General features: G+C 37.4%; 1 protein-coding gene across 2 annotated transcripts in view; it reads right to left on the bottom strand.

Moving 5' to 3' along the window:
• Positions 1 to 16,398, bottom strand: part of LOC119786066 (sodium/potassium/calcium exchanger 3-like) — a 64,656-nt gene that overhangs the window by 5,613 nt on the left and 42,645 nt on the right. For both annotated transcript variants that reach the window (XM_038289147.1, XM_038289146.1), the window contains exons 3-13: positions 12,056 to 12,132; positions 9,749 to 9,823; positions 9,555 to 9,639; positions 9,127 to 9,230; positions 7,072 to 7,146; positions 6,964 to 6,989; positions 4,887 to 4,940; positions 4,622 to 4,764; positions 4,387 to 4,547; positions 4,066 to 4,303; positions 745 to 911 (exon numbers count right to left, since the gene is read on the bottom strand). In XM_038289147.1, coding sequence (XP_038145075.1) covers positions 745 to 911; positions 4,066 to 4,303; positions 4,387 to 4,547; positions 4,622 to 4,764; positions 4,887 to 4,940; positions 6,964 to 6,989; positions 7,072 to 7,146; positions 9,127 to 9,230; positions 9,555 to 9,639; positions 9,749 to 9,823; positions 12,056 to 12,132 — 1,205 coding nt within the window. The remainder of the gene's footprint in view (positions 1 to 744; positions 912 to 4,065; positions 4,304 to 4,386; positions 4,548 to 4,621; positions 4,765 to 4,886; positions 4,941 to 6,963; positions 6,990 to 7,071; positions 7,147 to 9,126; positions 9,231 to 9,554; positions 9,640 to 9,748; positions 9,824 to 12,055; positions 12,133 to 16,398) is intronic.

Below are 16,398 nucleotides of genomic sequence, written 5' to 3' on the forward strand. Positions count from 1 at the left end.
AAAAAAATCAGTTGTTGTGGAGAATTGTGTCTGAATGGCGAGTGGGAAAGAACAGGAGTTGGAAGACGTGCCAGCAGCACTTTATAGGTCTGCTGTATGGGACCACTTTGCATTTAGAGTGACCTACGATGGCGGCGGAAAGAAAGTTATGGATAAAAGTGCAACAGTGTGCAAGCATTGTGCAACACATTTTGTTTATGCTAACAGCAACACGACCAACATGTCAGGCTAACAATCAACATATATCGAACCGAACCGAACCATGGATTTTGTGAACCGTTCCACCCCTATCACACATCAATGTTCTCTCACAGATATTAATGACTTATAAATACATGTTAAAGAAGTCAATGCTGCAAATGCGAGGACATATGATGTCATGGATGTATGTGATGGATTGTGAGGTGAAACGGCTCATAAAGATACCTGACTATAAGTCTGATGAACTGTCTCCCTATGATTATTTAATTCTCTGTGAATTCATGCTGCTCATTTGTTAATTGGATCCTCGTCTAAAGGACACACTGTTTTTAATTTTAACATTCACTAGATCTAATGAACCAATTGAATGATTTAATTTTCATTGTTCACACAAAACTACGACAGAACTCGGCTGATTAAATCAAGAAATGAACAAATGTGATTGGCTTTAAGGAGGATGGAGACAGGACACTGAGTTTATTAAAGGAAACCTAATCTAATTTCTCATTTCTATCTGCAGTTCAGGAGCTTCTGTCTTCTTACCATCCACACCATGAGGTAGGAGAAGACAGCGATCCACAGGGTGGAGGCCACGAAGGTGACCATGAACCAGCGGTGCCAGCGTGGCAGCAAACAGTTAGGCACAGTACAGTAGAGCAGGAGGCCCAGAGGCCAGGTGATGAACCACTTCACCCGCGCACAGCAACTGCCTGTGACAGGAAACAGAAAAAAAATATCAAAGATGCTATCTACCTGGAAACTCCAGCTTCCAGCAGCTGATGATGACAGTTAGAGGTCTTAGTGTGAGCACGGCGCCTGCAGAACTAAAGCTCCGTATTTTATAACATTACAACCACACACTTGTTTCTTATTTTATTCTGACTGAACAACATAAAGCAATTCTACTTTAATATCCTTTATTAATTATAATGTGAAACTTGTGGCACACATTTGCATTCAGACCCCTTTAGTTTTGATGCCACAAAATAAAATTCTGAGCGACCAACTAACTCTGCCAAACACAAGTATTGGAGAGGCGGGAGGAGGATGTGATCCCTTTGGTATTCAGAAGCCAAAATGTATCATGAAACAGATAAATGTGACTGTCCAATAAAAATATATGAATGTACCATGAAATTAGAGCTGCAGCTATTGATTCTGTTAGCTATAAATTAGTCTTTCGATATTTTTTTTCCACTAATTAATTAATCTAAACAGAAATAACTGGAGCCAGTTAACATTTCTAAATAGATGAACATTTGGAAATGAAAAATAACCTTTATTGTACAAAAACATGTAACAATATATATTATGTGTACATATACATGTAATGCTATATATGATAAAAAGATTTGAAGCGGAACATTTTTAATATTTTTACTAGATTCTTGTCCTTTTTTACTCCTATAAGTAGGTTATTCTTTCAGGAAATGGTCTGTTTTAGATGTTTTATATTCTAGGATTCAACTCAATAACTAGTTTATTTATTTTAAACAGTTATTTTCAATAGTTTTTAAAACTATTTCTTTAATAATGTAATGATCACGATTGCCCTACATAAAATAATTCAACAATTATTTTTTATCCAAAACATGAATCAAATAAATGAACCAATAAATTGTAAAAATGCACAACTAAAAAATTTACATTTACCCTTAATTAATGAACAACACTTTTAAAATAATGGATTACACTATTAATTGAATTTTATACATTCAATTTATTTTAAAATAAATAGTTGAGGTAGCTTGGATGTCGTGTTGGAGAGGGAAGTGTTGGAGTCTCTGCTGAGACTGCTGCCCCTAGCTAAAGACGACGACTACGAGTAAAAATAAAAATATTTTTTTCCCTTTATATTTATAAATAACAATAATTCTAAACGTTTTTAGAAGTCTGTTGTCTGCTTCATTTTTATTTTTGGGCCTGAAAAGAAATGTTTGGATCCTTCTGCCCAAAACATCTGTTTGGCAAAGTCAGATGGCAGCAAAAATATTTAAGAGGAAACTTTATCCATGAGGGGAAGCATGGTGATGGCAGCATCATGCTGCTGGGATGCTTATTTCAGCAGAGATGAGGAAGCGACTAAGAATTGATGTGAAGGTGGATGGAGATAACCAGGAAAATATCTCAGACCGAGAACAATGATCGTAAACAGGCAACCAGAGCTACAGAGGAAGGACCCAGATCAAACCATTACCAGGTATTAGCCTGGACCAGGCAAAGTCCACACCTTAATATTAGGGAGAAATCTGTGGAAAAACTTGAAGATTAAAAATCAGATACAGATTTCATCCAATCTTACTAACCTGGAGCTTTTTTAAATCAGAGGCTTCAGTTAAAACATGGAGGGAATCCAGTGCAGCGGTAGATCAGGTGCCTCATATGCAATACAGTGGCTCTATGTAACCTTTATTTATAACGGTAGATCCCACTGAGATTTAAAATATCTTTTTCGAGAGAGACAAGAAAATACATTTAAAATAAAAACTTGGTGAATAAAATCTGTCTCCCTATCTCTATATATATTTTATTATTCCAATTTTGTTATATAGGAAACAAAATGAAAATAAAATTATATATAAACTTGTATTTAAACTTAAATTGATTCATTATGTTTGTATCAAGTTAAATCAAACCTATTAATACACAGTTTGCAGTACAAACAGTAATTTTAATTTTAATCCATCCAGTGCATTTTATTATATTAATTTTGGTATATATAAAACAAAATTAAGTACAAAAATAAAAATATACATGGGCAGTCAGATTTTTTATAAAATACCAACTTTAAATACGATTTCAATTCAGTTGAAACATTTCAAAATAATAAAAACTTCTTTTTTTAAAGGCACTAAACACATTAAAGAAGCTTTAGCCCTTCAACCTTCTCCCCTCCTATCTCCACCCATTTGTTATTAAATTCTGCCAAAAAAGGTCACTGCATATATAAAATAAATCTAACAACTGTTGGATCTATCTAAGAATCATTAGTTCCTTAAACACTATTGTTCAATCTCTTAAAAAAAGGTACAAAAATGTGCAGATACTATGACTAAAGCCATAAACAACTTTTATCTGTTGGATCCATCTAAACACATCTTTAATTTAACATTACTGTTTCATGTAATTAGAAAAGCAAACTGCATTAATAGGTTTGATTTAACTTGATTAAAACTTAATGAACCAATTTAGGTTTACTAAAACTGAAAATAAACCATAAGGTCACAGATCTATTGAGAAACATTGTTGTTCAATTGTGCACTAGGGCTGCATCTAATGATTATTATGCTAATCGATTAATCTGTCGATTTGTTTTTATATCAATTGATTAATAATTGGAAAGCAAAAGAAGATTTTATACAGAGTTTAAACCGGGTGAAGATCAAACTATTCCAAATATGGAGTTCTGGATAGAGCACATCTGTCAGACAAAATCCAAAACACAATTTGTAGTTTGTGGCTTTTATGTAAAACAAATCTGGTCCAAAAAACTGACTGCATGAATCTGTCAGTAAAGCACGAACATCACCGGCATTAGAGGTATAGTGGAGGATGTTCTTTTCATATATATAATAGGTCCTCCTAATTTTCAGTAATATTTGGTGATATGTTTACGTAAGGTCGTCCAACGTGCTTGTCCCTTTTTCCAATTACTGGTGGTGAGTCCGACATAGTGGAAAAATTGATGAGCGATACAAACAGAAACTTTTAAACAGAGCGTGCACGAGGAGAATATGGGCCCATGCATGCTCTCGCACCTGTTTAATAGGCGTTCCCTCTCGGAAGCGGGTACTGGGTCCTCCAATATACCTTTAATGAGGGAAAAGGAAAACTTGTAGAGAATCAGCCACCTGTGATCCTCACCTGGCATGCGCACAGGATTAAAAATGTTGTCTTCGTCGTCGTCTTCCTCCTCTGGCCTGCACTCCTCACCTCCTAGCTTCTCTCCTGCCTCTGTGTCTCCTATCCCCGGCGTCCCACCTCCATTTTCAAGACTGCAGGAGCCCGTCCTCTTCAGGTTGTTGCTGGGCGACCCCTTCCTCGACCCGGCGGCGGCCTCACCGTCTCGCTGGTATTTGGAACTCCTGATCAGTCTCTGTCTCTGGTGGCAGACAGAATAAACTTCTAGTGTCAATGAGTCACAAAAAAAAAAAAAAATCTAAACCTAAAAGTTGAAATGAGTACCTCGCTGATAAGCATCCGTCCTGCCATGGAGAGCCTGGTGCGGGGGGAGAAGTGGGGGGTGATCATGATACGCAAACCGGCCTCTGAGAAGGACAGCTTGTGGGGGTTGAGTATGAGCAGCTCGTCCACCATGAGGACGGGCTGAGACTCCTGACCTTGACCTGCGGGAATTTTAACTCGTCAAGAACAGACAGAAGCAGTCAGAAACGCCTGCTGAGCAGAGATGTTTCCTGACCTTTATTGAGAAGAACCATGGAGGTGTTGCAAGCTGAGGCCTCGTCTCCCGCCTTGTTCTCTGGGTTCCCCTCCGAGGAGCGGCAGCACGGTCTGCTGTTCCTCAACCGGCACATCACAAACACTGAAATCTGGGAGTTGAACCTGCGACCCAACAGACAATAAAAGAGGTTTAAACTTTCAGCTCCATGCATGAAGACGGCAACTGATGTCAGTAATTTCCCTCTGGGATTATTAGAGTATATCAAAAGTCATTGTGAACTCACTTCATGATCACAATGTAGATGCCATACATGGTCATGAGGATCAGCGACTCCCACCTGCACAGAGAACAGCGTCACTGTTATTCATTACCACTCCATACCTGAGCCAGCTTCTCAATATGGATTCTCTATAGAGCACAATCTATGCTTTGTAGTTCTATGCTCTCACTCAGAGATCACCTCAAAATAGTAAAATAACATAAGTCTCATTCAGACATTAACTGTATCTGTTTTTATCTCTGGTGCATTTTTTTTGGTTAAAACAAGTGTGTTCCTCATTAAGTGTAGTTACTTGTAATGGGTGGAATAGCCACACATTTTACCCCAGTAAGAGTAGTGATTCCTCATTTATTTACCCTAGTGAAAGTAAAAAGAATACTGCAAAATTATACTTTTTTACTTTTTAAAACTACTGAAAAACTACTCCTTAAAGTAAGTTTTTTTTTTTCTCAAAAGGTTACTAAAGTAAATGCAACTAGTTACTTCCTACATCTAATGGTTAAATAGCCGTTCCTGTAATCGATTCTACCAAATATAAAAGCATTCATTCATTTTTCCAGATCCTGCAGAAATATTAGTCCTTTAATCCTGGTGGTTTTCTTTAGGCCATAGAAAGCAGATTTAATATTACTTTAGCGATAGTTTCAAGGTGTTGCTTTATTGTATGTCTCGTACCATGTCTTTCGGTTGTGCTGTTCTTTTTTCATCTCGGTGCAGGTGATGAAGCAGACTGAAAATGTTTTGTCATTATCTCCTTTCTATCTCTTCTTTCTTTTATTTTTTCTCTTTTTTTTTCTTTTTTCCTTTTTCTTTTTCTGTTTTTCTGCTCTATTTACATTGCAGTGTCCATATAAACTGTAAAACTCCCTGCAAAATTATAATAAAGCAATTTGTATGCATGAAAGTAAAATCTCTTGGGCACTTTTTGGCATCAAGACAATTATTCTTATTGCCACATTGCCAGACAGGACAATGTAAAAAAAAAAGAAAAAAAAAAAAGAAAGCAGATTTTTCACTGTCATTATGAATCTCTTTATGTCTGAGTCCATTACCACACCCAGATTTAGAGCCTGAAGCTGCCTGCTGATTTCTAAAGAAAACAAGAAAATATTGGCTCATCCATGCATTGATTTTTTTTCTATGCATTTACCCAGAGCTTTAACGGGATTTTTATGCTCATGGCACGAAGAAGGAAAGTGGATTCACTTCTTTGGTATGAAGTTAAATCTTTATAGACTTGGGGCTATTTCTCCCATTTATTTCATTAGCTTGTGCTTCAGAATATAACGCCTACAGAGACCCGGGCTGTTAGAGACGAGCTGAAGCTGGGCCTGTGGAGTCATCCCTATGGTCGGTTTAAAGGACCCTGTGTGAGAGAGGAAGGGGTGAGATACTAAAGCATCGAACCAGACTGTAACCTGGATTAGGGAGAGACTTCAGCTACACAGATGGGATTGGTTATAATACAGACACCAGTGAGATTCAAAATCAACTAACTGTTGCTAATATGTAATGGCCTCTTCCTTTTCTTTTTCCCACTTCTAGTCTACATCCTTTGAAAGGTGACTAGATGAATAATGTGATGACATGAAGTCATTTCTAAACTAACTAAGAGTTACTTAAAGTCTTGCTGCCCAGTCACAAACTAAACCTTGAAGAAAAACACACAAAAAAACCAACATATTCTTTTCCAAATAAAACTAAATATGACAAGAATTGGTCCTGATAAAGTTTAGTATCTTCTTTTTGAGCTTGAAAAGAAATTTTCAAGCTATAGCCAGGATATTCCTGGCTATAGCTTTCCGAAAAGACTGAGCAGTTCTGTCTGTATTATTAAACAACTTAAATTGCAGTAAATGTTCCCAAACTAAAAACTTATTTTGCCATTAGAACTACAGTCTTCTTGTATCATAGTTTTCTGCTTTTATTGTTTGTTAAGTTTATAGTAAGGTTAATGTTTTCTCTCCCACAAATATTTGACTTATTTAAAATATAAGATTTGAAATCATGAAACAAATCTTGGGTGGGTTTAATATACCGGATGCATGAAAGAGTTCATAAGTAAAAATATCTGACTCACCAGACAACTCTCTCATCGTAGATAACCTATAGAAGGAGCAGAGCAGAGAGCAGCAGATGAGATTAAAGCACAGAAAGAAAGAATCTGCACCTAAAATGTAGGGCTCACCATTATAAGCGCCAGGACAGACAAGATGTAGTAACAGGAATCTCTAAAAAGTGGCCACCAAGTCAGAACCACTTCCTGTGGAGGAAAAATTCAGAGCCAGTCAGTTTAAAAAGGATGGAAGAGCTGAGATGCAGAAGAAGAAACAGAAGAGGAGCATCATTATGCACTGCTTTTCTTTGACAGAAATTAAGAATGTATAATAGAAAATATTGCATTAAATATATATCTTTATATGCACATTCTTCTTTCGTCGTCTTCTGGTTTCTGTGACCTTTAGCATTTTGAGGCGACATCATTTGTGTTGTGTCAGTGAAAGCATTTGGCAAAATCTAACATCAGCATGTAAAATGGAATCAAGAAATAAAAATAGTAGGAAAATATTCACCAAAAATAACTGCAGTCCACACTGCAAAAGCTGTCATCTCAATCATTTTTTTAAAATAAGAGTATTTTATGATTTCAGCAGATATGTGGGGCTATTTTTCAATGGAAGAAGGTAATTTATGTTTACAATATGAAAAAAATGTTTAATCTTATTTTAAGTACATTTTATCTTGTTTTCTTAGTCCAAGGACAGAAATACTGATTTCACTGGCAGATCATCTTATTTATTTGCTCAAATTAAAGGCAAAGTTCCAAAACATACACTTATTTTTAGATCAGATACCAATCTGATTATAACATATTATGGAATCTTAATGGGGAAAAATGTGGATATTAAAAAATTAGAATATCTTCAAATATGTTATCCCTCAATTAGAAAGTGTAACCCACACTGTACAGACTCATTACCCATGGTTTGAAATATCTAAAGCCTCTATTTATGTTAATCTTTTGATGTTTTAATAATATCTATATTTATTATTTTAAATATCATGCATATAACATAAATAATTGTCTTAGAAAATAAGATAATTTCATAAGATCAGTAAAAGAGAGTCCTCTATCTGGAATGTCAGGCTTCTGAAAGGAGGTTCCTTTTTATGTCCTTAATACTTGGATGGGGATCCTTCAGCATGAGCTACTGCATCAGTAAAGCGTAGCGTCGAGGCAATCAATCTGAAGTTTTAATGATGTGGAAGAATCCGCCCAGGTTTGCCTTAAGAGCGGCCTTCAAGTCATCTGCATTTTTGGGTTTGGACTTACTTCAGTAGATGTTTGCAGTGACTGTGGAGAAAACATGGTAGACCTACACCAGCTCATTGCATGGCACTCCAAACCATCCTAAAGGTAGAGACTTTCAATTCAACTTAAAGCACCACTGATTCAATTGCTCTCAACCCTAACTCCAGACTGTGGGATCTTTTTTTTTTTTTTGAAAGAAATGCAAACTAGGGCTGAACTATTATCCCAAAAAAACTAATATTGTGATTATTTTAAACCAATATTGCAACTTTATTTCAATTTTACTTTGCACTAACCCTGTTTCCCAAAGTTTCACTCCAGGGTTTCAGGTTTTTCATGACTTTGAAAACTTGCTTGTCCTGCGTCGATTGCTGCAGGACTTTACTGTTACCTTTGGGTGAAAGGGTGGTTACTTCTACGTGCATGCACAGACATGCATGCTAGTTGCAAATCTCTCCACCTTTCTGTGTGGCGTTAAACCCAAGCATTTCACTGCCAACTAAAGAGCCGGAGTGAGAAATTTAGGGTCTTATTTTTTCTTTATGTGATGTGACTAAAATGTTGTGCCCCTCCGAATTGAAAATTGTGTTTTGTTAAATTGCGATTATATTTTTTTTCCTCTGTAGCTCAGGTAAGACTGTTAGAGCCCCTGTCTTGGATTCATGTGTGCATATGGGCGTTCCATGCTTCAATGGGGACAGAGGAAGCGGGATTTCGTGGTATCCCACAATGTGGGATTTTATAGTTGGCTAATATACTTGTTGCCTCATATGGCCCGTGTTGTCAGTGAGATAAAACATTTTAACTTTTTATAAAATGGCTGAATGAGAAACAAATAAATCTGGTGCTGCTGTAAGATTTTGAACTGACAAGACCCAACAAAAATAAATAAATAGAAAATAAAACAAAGGTATGAACTAAATGTAGCACCTGGCCTGCAAAGATCCCACTCAACCCGATGATGACCAGGATGTTGAAAACAGCTGAACCCACGATTGTGCCGACTCCAAGGTCGCCTTTGGTGATGAAAACACCTAAAGATGAAAAGCTGTAGTTTGACTGCAGAACTTTCTAAAGTATGTTTTGTTATAAATACTTAGACATAGACTTAATTTATATATAGCAGTTATAGTCTGCTGCAGCTGCATTTTTAAATAACGAGTAATTCAGGATATTCTGTCTGAATCAGTTTTTATACTTTTACTCTGCTCAAATATCCCACACCATTTCATCTCTAGCAAACATTTTGGTATTGATAGAACCTTTTTCTTTTTAAAAACTATGAATTACTTAAAAACATTATAAGGCCACAGAATCAGCAATGCTGGTTCCCGTTCTAGATTCATAAAGCTACCAACCAATCAGAGAGGTGAAAAGCTCGGGGGCGGAGCTTCCGGCAGCCATAAATGTTGCCCCAGCCACATCCTCACTGAGATGCAGGTTCTAGAAGATGAAATAAAAAATGGAGTCTTGAATAAAACAAAAAAAGTCAAATAAACCTATAAAAAAAAAATCAGAAAATTAAATGTGGAAGAAGGATGGGTTTCCTGACCTCAGATATTTTCTCCAGAGAAGGGACGAAGTAGTCATCACAGACGATGGCCAAAGCGTAGAACATGTAGATTGCCTGGAAAGGATAAAATAAAGAAATAAAACAAAGCGCACAATGACTCAACTTTAAATGCAGCTAAGTATTCATACCCTTTGTACATTTAAATATTTTATTAGAACCACAGACTTCAAGGTTTTTTAATGAGGTTTCAGACCAAAAAAAAGTTGTTGACTAGAAAGTTAAGGGAAATTAATAATTTTCTTTTACAAAACGTTTCAATCTTCATTCTAATTCTAATAAAAATAATGGAGAGCTTTCGGAAGTCATCAAACTAATATTTGTTGTGTCATTTCATCTCAGTAAAAATCCAGTTACTCTTTGAAAGCCTCAGAGGTTTTTTTGGAAAAACCTCTGAGGCTAATAGTCAATTGATGAATCGGTTAGTGAAATAATCATGGAACCGAATCGATACCTTAAGGAATCGCACACAGACTGTAAATTGTCCATTTGTTAAAAGAAATACCCACTTTCAAAATTACCGACTTGGAGAAACAACTTGGCGGACAAAACTTTACAAAAAAATACATAAATTTTCCACTTAGAATACATTAATCACTGTTGAGAAATTCAAAACCTGGTTCCTTATGATGCAAAATCCCGTTGTTCGATTTTTAACAAAAGGCTTTTTCACCCTAGAATGAATAGCGTACCTCTTTAAGAGGCCAAACTAACAGATCATTAATCAGAGAGGCAGCTAAAAAGCCTGAGATTCAGATATCCAGAGCTCTGCTAAAGGAATCCTTCAATAAAGCAACTCAAAACCTGGAGCCAGAAGGGCATCTGGTTCAGATGCTAAGGCCATGTAGAATGCGTTTTAAGGGGCTTCATGGTGTCTTGCAGTGTACGTTTGGAAACTTTTTGCCCGTTTGGCTTGAAGTGCGTTAAGCGCCTCTAGAAAAACTAACCAAAATGCATTCGGTGTGAATGCACCATTAGAAGTCCTTACAGCAGTTTGCAATAAAACACTTAATAGGAAAATATGAAGAAGTTACATTAGAGCAAAAATAAGCTTTGTGCCTTATTTGCAAAAAGTACACCAGTGGCAGCATCATGCTGTGGGAATGTTTTCTTCAGTAGGAAAAGTGGAGCTCCTTATAGTTGACTGCATGGATGGAGCTAAACTTCAGACGGTCCACGTAGTGGGGAGGAGGTTCACCTTCCAGGAGAGCAATAACCCAAAACTAGGGCTGAGCTATATGACCTAAAAATCTAATCTCAGATTTTCTCCTACAAAATTGAATCAAGTGAGTTTCTCCCTCACTTAAGTTGAATAATAAAAAAAAATAAAATAAAATAAAAACACCATATTAGGTCTGCAACCAGCTGCAACAACAATCAATTAATCTGTCTGTTATTTTTATAGCCGAAGTTTATTTAAAGAAGATTTTTTCAATGCAAAATGTTTCTATTTTTTTTTTTTTAACAATTTTTATATATTTACTGCTCTAAGTGGGCCGCTCTGTCAGCTAAAGGCCTGTTTTAGAGTCTCTACACTCCAGTTAACGATTAATCAATTACTAAATTAGTTTAAGATTATTTCAATAATCCATTAATCACGATTAATACGATAAATTTGTTCAGCCCTACAGCATATATAGCTTAACTTAAAGTGCAACAAAACTTAAGCTGTGAAAAAGGCACACAACAATGAAAATGTAACACATTAAATGTTTGCAGCTAGCAGTATCACACAATAAGCCAGTTCATCAGTTATGACATCTAAGAGCAAAAAGTGATGAACTGATGTCCCTCAGCGATGAAAGCTGAAGGAGTGAAATAGTGAAGAAAAATCCTGATTTTCCAAAAATGTTCATAAACAGAAAAAAATCCACCGTACATTAAACACACAGCCAGAGTGACAACAAATGGTTAAGATCAGAGATTACTCTCTGTTAAAATGGTCTAGTCAAAGTCTAGAACTGAATCTAACTGAAATCCTGTGATATTAAATCTCTAACACCAGAAATACTCACAGCTATGATGACACCTAAAGGCTGATCTCAAAAATTGCAAACATCTTATTTAGTTATTTGTAACAAAAAATAAAAGAAAATAAAGCCCATCATCATCCCCTTTATGATGTCATCCTACTTTTATGTGATATTCATATGAAATTCAAATAAAATATATTAAGATTTTATGGTTAAATTTGACAAAACATGAACAAAGTCTGAGTGTTTGGACTACTGAGCTACTAAACACATGATGAGCAAAAAGCAAGTTAATTTGTTAATAACAAACACTCACGCAGAGAGCATGGAGAAGCACAGCCCCATTCTTCCTCTGCTCCTTCGTAAAGATGTCCTCAGGAAACTCATGGATAGCTGTGGGGAGATTAACATTATTTATATAAATAGAACAAACACAGCATTAGCATTTGGTTACATCACCAGATAAGGTTTACATCAAGAACCAAAGATAAATGCTTCTATTATGCTTATGATCAGATATTTCACTGGATTCCTGAAACATTAAACAACTAAAGTAAAGCTTGGCTGTTCCCTTGCCATTGCCAAATCCAGCCTCGAGAGTGTGGTGCAGCTCTAGTTCACATCTCAGCGCGGTGCTGGATGAATTTAAACTACAGCGCAGCGTGAGGCTATTAATAGCTCCTTTGCTGTGTGAGACAACAATGAGCCGACATGCTCACAATAAGCGCGCTGTAGCTGTGGAGATGCACGAAGGCTACATGGATTAGGACCGGGTCCCTTGTGATCTGGGATATGAGATCTGCTCTTTGACACTGCAGCAGTGTAGAATGAAAGTAGGGAGGCCATATGGTCCCGAGGAGAGGACTTTAATTTGGACATGTTCAGAGCGAACACATAAGTTCTTTTTGTGGATCCCTTTTAATACTAAAGGGTTGAAACGGTTTTTGCTTCCTGCGATGGATCTATTTTTGCGTCTGCTGCTGTTGCATGATAGTGTCTGTCCAGTGCTTCATCTGTAAGGAACATTTCTGGGCATCTCAATCCAAAAACACAGCCTGAATGAAGGGGTGCGGTGAGGGTCTTCTGAAGAGGCCTGTTGAGCTGATCAGCTGTTAAACATCTGCGCTTCCCCTCGTTTTTATCACCTTCCTTCCCTCCTCTCTCTGTCCAGACACAAACCCTCGGGTTCTACGGTTGGGAAATATCACAGGACTAGCTTTGGATGGGCACTTTAAGGGGTTGCTGTGGTGAAGGTAGTTGCTATGGTGGCCCTCTCCCAAGGGGCAGCTTTTTTTTGTGATGGGTGCCGGTACAAAGCCAAAGGCTAGCTGACTGCATCAATAATGAGAAAGGGGGAGGTGAATATATTTTTTCCCATAGCAGAGTTTTATGAAAATAAAAAAAAAAATAGAAGAAGTGACAGCAGCTTTGGACTGAAATGTCTAAAAATATTTATTTTTCCTTACAAATCCTCTGGAGACGTCTGAGAGAGGGCAAGTGAGGCAGAAGGAGCACAAAGACAGAAGATTACAGAGCAGAAAGTGAGCTTTGCAAAAACTCTTCTGGAGACATCAGGGTTGGAGCTGACAGTACATCTGCGCCTCCTCAAATCAAACTAGATCAGCTCCACAGAGTCACATATTTACCCCAAACAAGGCAACATTTGCATGAACCACCCCCGTGTCTCTCTTCCTACAAAGGCTTTCTGCAGGATAAAAAGATGCTCGCACACGTCGTCCACCTCTGATCTCATCCTGCCCCAGATTTAACCGCGACTCACATGCCACCTTCACATTCTCACAAAAGCTGAAGTATAGACAGGTGATAGAACAACTTGTTCTAAATCACACTAGTTAGAAGCTATCCGTAATAAATGCTGTTTTATGCTTTTCCTGACTGGACTTCCTAGAAGGCAGAAGCTGAAACAATTGTGACTGAATAAAACCATAAACTGCCTCTAAAACAGCTCTGAAGCACCTCAGTAAGACTTGGATTAGGGGATGCAAATTAAAAAGATTTGTTTCATTAAAAAAGGAAATAAATATTGCCTAAATTTAGCAGCAAACCTAAAGAAGAAAACAGCATTGAAGAAACAGCATATCATGAAATAAGTCCAGGATATCAGATACTAATAATCATTGTTGTCAATGTTCCATTGTTTCTATTGCAATAATAAAGTAAAAATCACAAAAGCATGATACCTCCAGCTTAAATATAAAAAACTCTGTATCAATATCAGCGATACTGATTATGTATTTAAAAGGTATCAAATTGATAAAAAAATTCCCAGTATGGCCGACCTCTATCTAGCAGCACGGAGACATTGGCTGGAAGGCTAAACGGCCAAAGCCACACTCAGTGGCCGCCCACCAAAGTTTGGTTCCAGCCAAAGCCATAGAGATAAGAGAGTTCTGAAAACTTCATTGGTGACAATGGGCAATTCTGCAAAGAGAAATGTGGAGCACAGATCTTACATTTCTATAGACATTAGTAAACTACGGGAAAATAGGCAACAGATCTTAAATATCACATGACGTTCTCTGCTTCTACCTTAAGTAGAAATAAATAAAGAATATCCTTGCATGTAACCAATAAAACAGTTTATTTGTTATATGCAATATGAATATAAGAGGTAAGTATCTGTAAGATCTACATCCACTTAAAACCTGTTATGTTAGTAAGAAATTATATTTAGGTTGCTTTACTCATCTTTGATCTTTTAAACAAAATGTTCACATCTATAAATGTCACATATGAGTCAACTGAATACGACTGAAACAGGCATTAGATTCAAAAAAAAAATTTCACATTGCTAACAATAGATCTGATACCTGGTTCAGATATCAGTGATTTTATATTGGCGATCCATTCCAGTACACTTCAATTAAATTAAATTCATTTTATTATTATAGCACCAATTCACAACACGTCATCTCAAGGCATTTTACAATTCAACCAGATTATACAGTCAGATTGAATCAAAGTTTTCTATCTAAGGAAAACCAGCTGATTGCATCGATTCATTGACGCAAAGGCAATCCCTCCTTATGGAACTGTTATTTCATGAAGCTCTAGCGAAAGTTCAATTGAAGAAACTCTGACTTACCTCCATCAATCAGAAGCCGATCCGTCTCTGAAGCGAGCCAATCAGCTTCGAACTACTCCACCACGAAGCCCAATCAGCGTCCTGCTTCCACTTTATAACTCCCTCAAATCTCACCACAGCCGCTATCCTGCAATCGCAATGTCGGATTTTGATTCAGACGACAATTCACCCACCTCCATCCCCTTCTCCGCCATCGCAGCTGAATCGTCCTCCATGACACGACTTCACCTCAACCTCATCAGAGAGTATTAATCCCAGTTGTCACCATCCCTCGTCTCAATGCATTGGTCCGGCAGAAGACCACCATGTTGAGCCCGGTTCTGCCAGAGGTTTCTTCCCAAAGGGGAGTTTTTCCTCTCCACTGTCGCTTCATGCTTGCTCATCATGGACACTTCACGGTACCTGCATCACCGAGCAGGACCTCTATATCCCGAGTCTGAGTGAAGCCTGGCGTCAGCTCCCTCAGTCTTCTAGTCCCACAATTCTGCCCAGCAGATCACCTTGTCAACCAGCTCGGATTAAACCACCACCAGTTTCAGGCCCGGGGGGAACATCCCTATTCACATTCATCTACTCATGCATGTTAAAGCATAATTCAGCATGAATGTTCCTGCCGAGGTCTGAGCGCCAAAGACTATACTTTCTTATCAATAAATTCTTCTAATTATCTTTTCTCTCTGTGTGAGTTTTTCAGATTGAATTTCTTTTTGCTGCTTATTTCTTTATAAATAATACTAAGTACATTCATATCTGTGTTATGTCGTTATCTTCTTTTTTTTGCAATTTTTATGTCAAAGCTAGAGCTTAACTCACATGGCAAAATATATGGTTTATCCATTCAACAGTTGAAAAACAGCGGATATCGGCCCATACGCTTGGCCCAGGTGTCGTATCAGATTGAATAAAACTGGATCAGGACATTGCTAACTAACAACAGGACTATAATATGAAGTACAACCTCTCAAGCTTTTTCTTAATAGTTGTGTATTTTGTGAAATAATTACCTTAAAGCTACAGTGTGTAATTTTCAGCGACATCTAGCGTCCAGTCTGCAGACCGCAGCAACATGAACATCTCCCCCCCACCGCTTCTCCCCCCCAACAGTACGGCGAGCGTTACAGGACAAAATGTCTTCCATGACGTCCGCATCACCTACCTTCTCAAGTGATGAGGTTTGTTTACATAGATAATTTTAATACTGCCATCTATTGTTCAGTACCGTCTCAGTTCATCTCTCTCAACTTGCCGTAGTTACTTTCGAGCGTAATGGTCGATCTCGCAATCGCTAGTTTGTTGGCTCTGCGCTGCCGTAGCGCAAAGATGTCTGCCTCCATGGCTGCGAGACCCGCTCCTATGTAATTATAAATAACGAATTCTAAGGCAACGCAAATATTAAGGTTAAGAGGCTGAGCTAGTAGATGATGATAAATAACATAGTTATGTATAATATATTACATTTCTGACTGTATATCCCTGTAATTATTACACACTGTAGCTTTAAGTATTGAATCTGTCCCAAATCTACAGGTATTGAGAATTGGCTAAACTATTGG

The sequence above is a fragment of the Cyprinodon tularosa genome, unplaced genomic scaffold (assembly GCF_016077235.1).
Source record: "Cyprinodon tularosa strain WSP-4 unplaced genomic scaffold, ASM1607723v1 ctg263, whole genome shotgun sequence".
Taxonomy (NCBI): domain Eukaryota; kingdom Metazoa; phylum Chordata; class Actinopteri; order Cyprinodontiformes; family Cyprinodontidae; genus Cyprinodon; species Cyprinodon tularosa.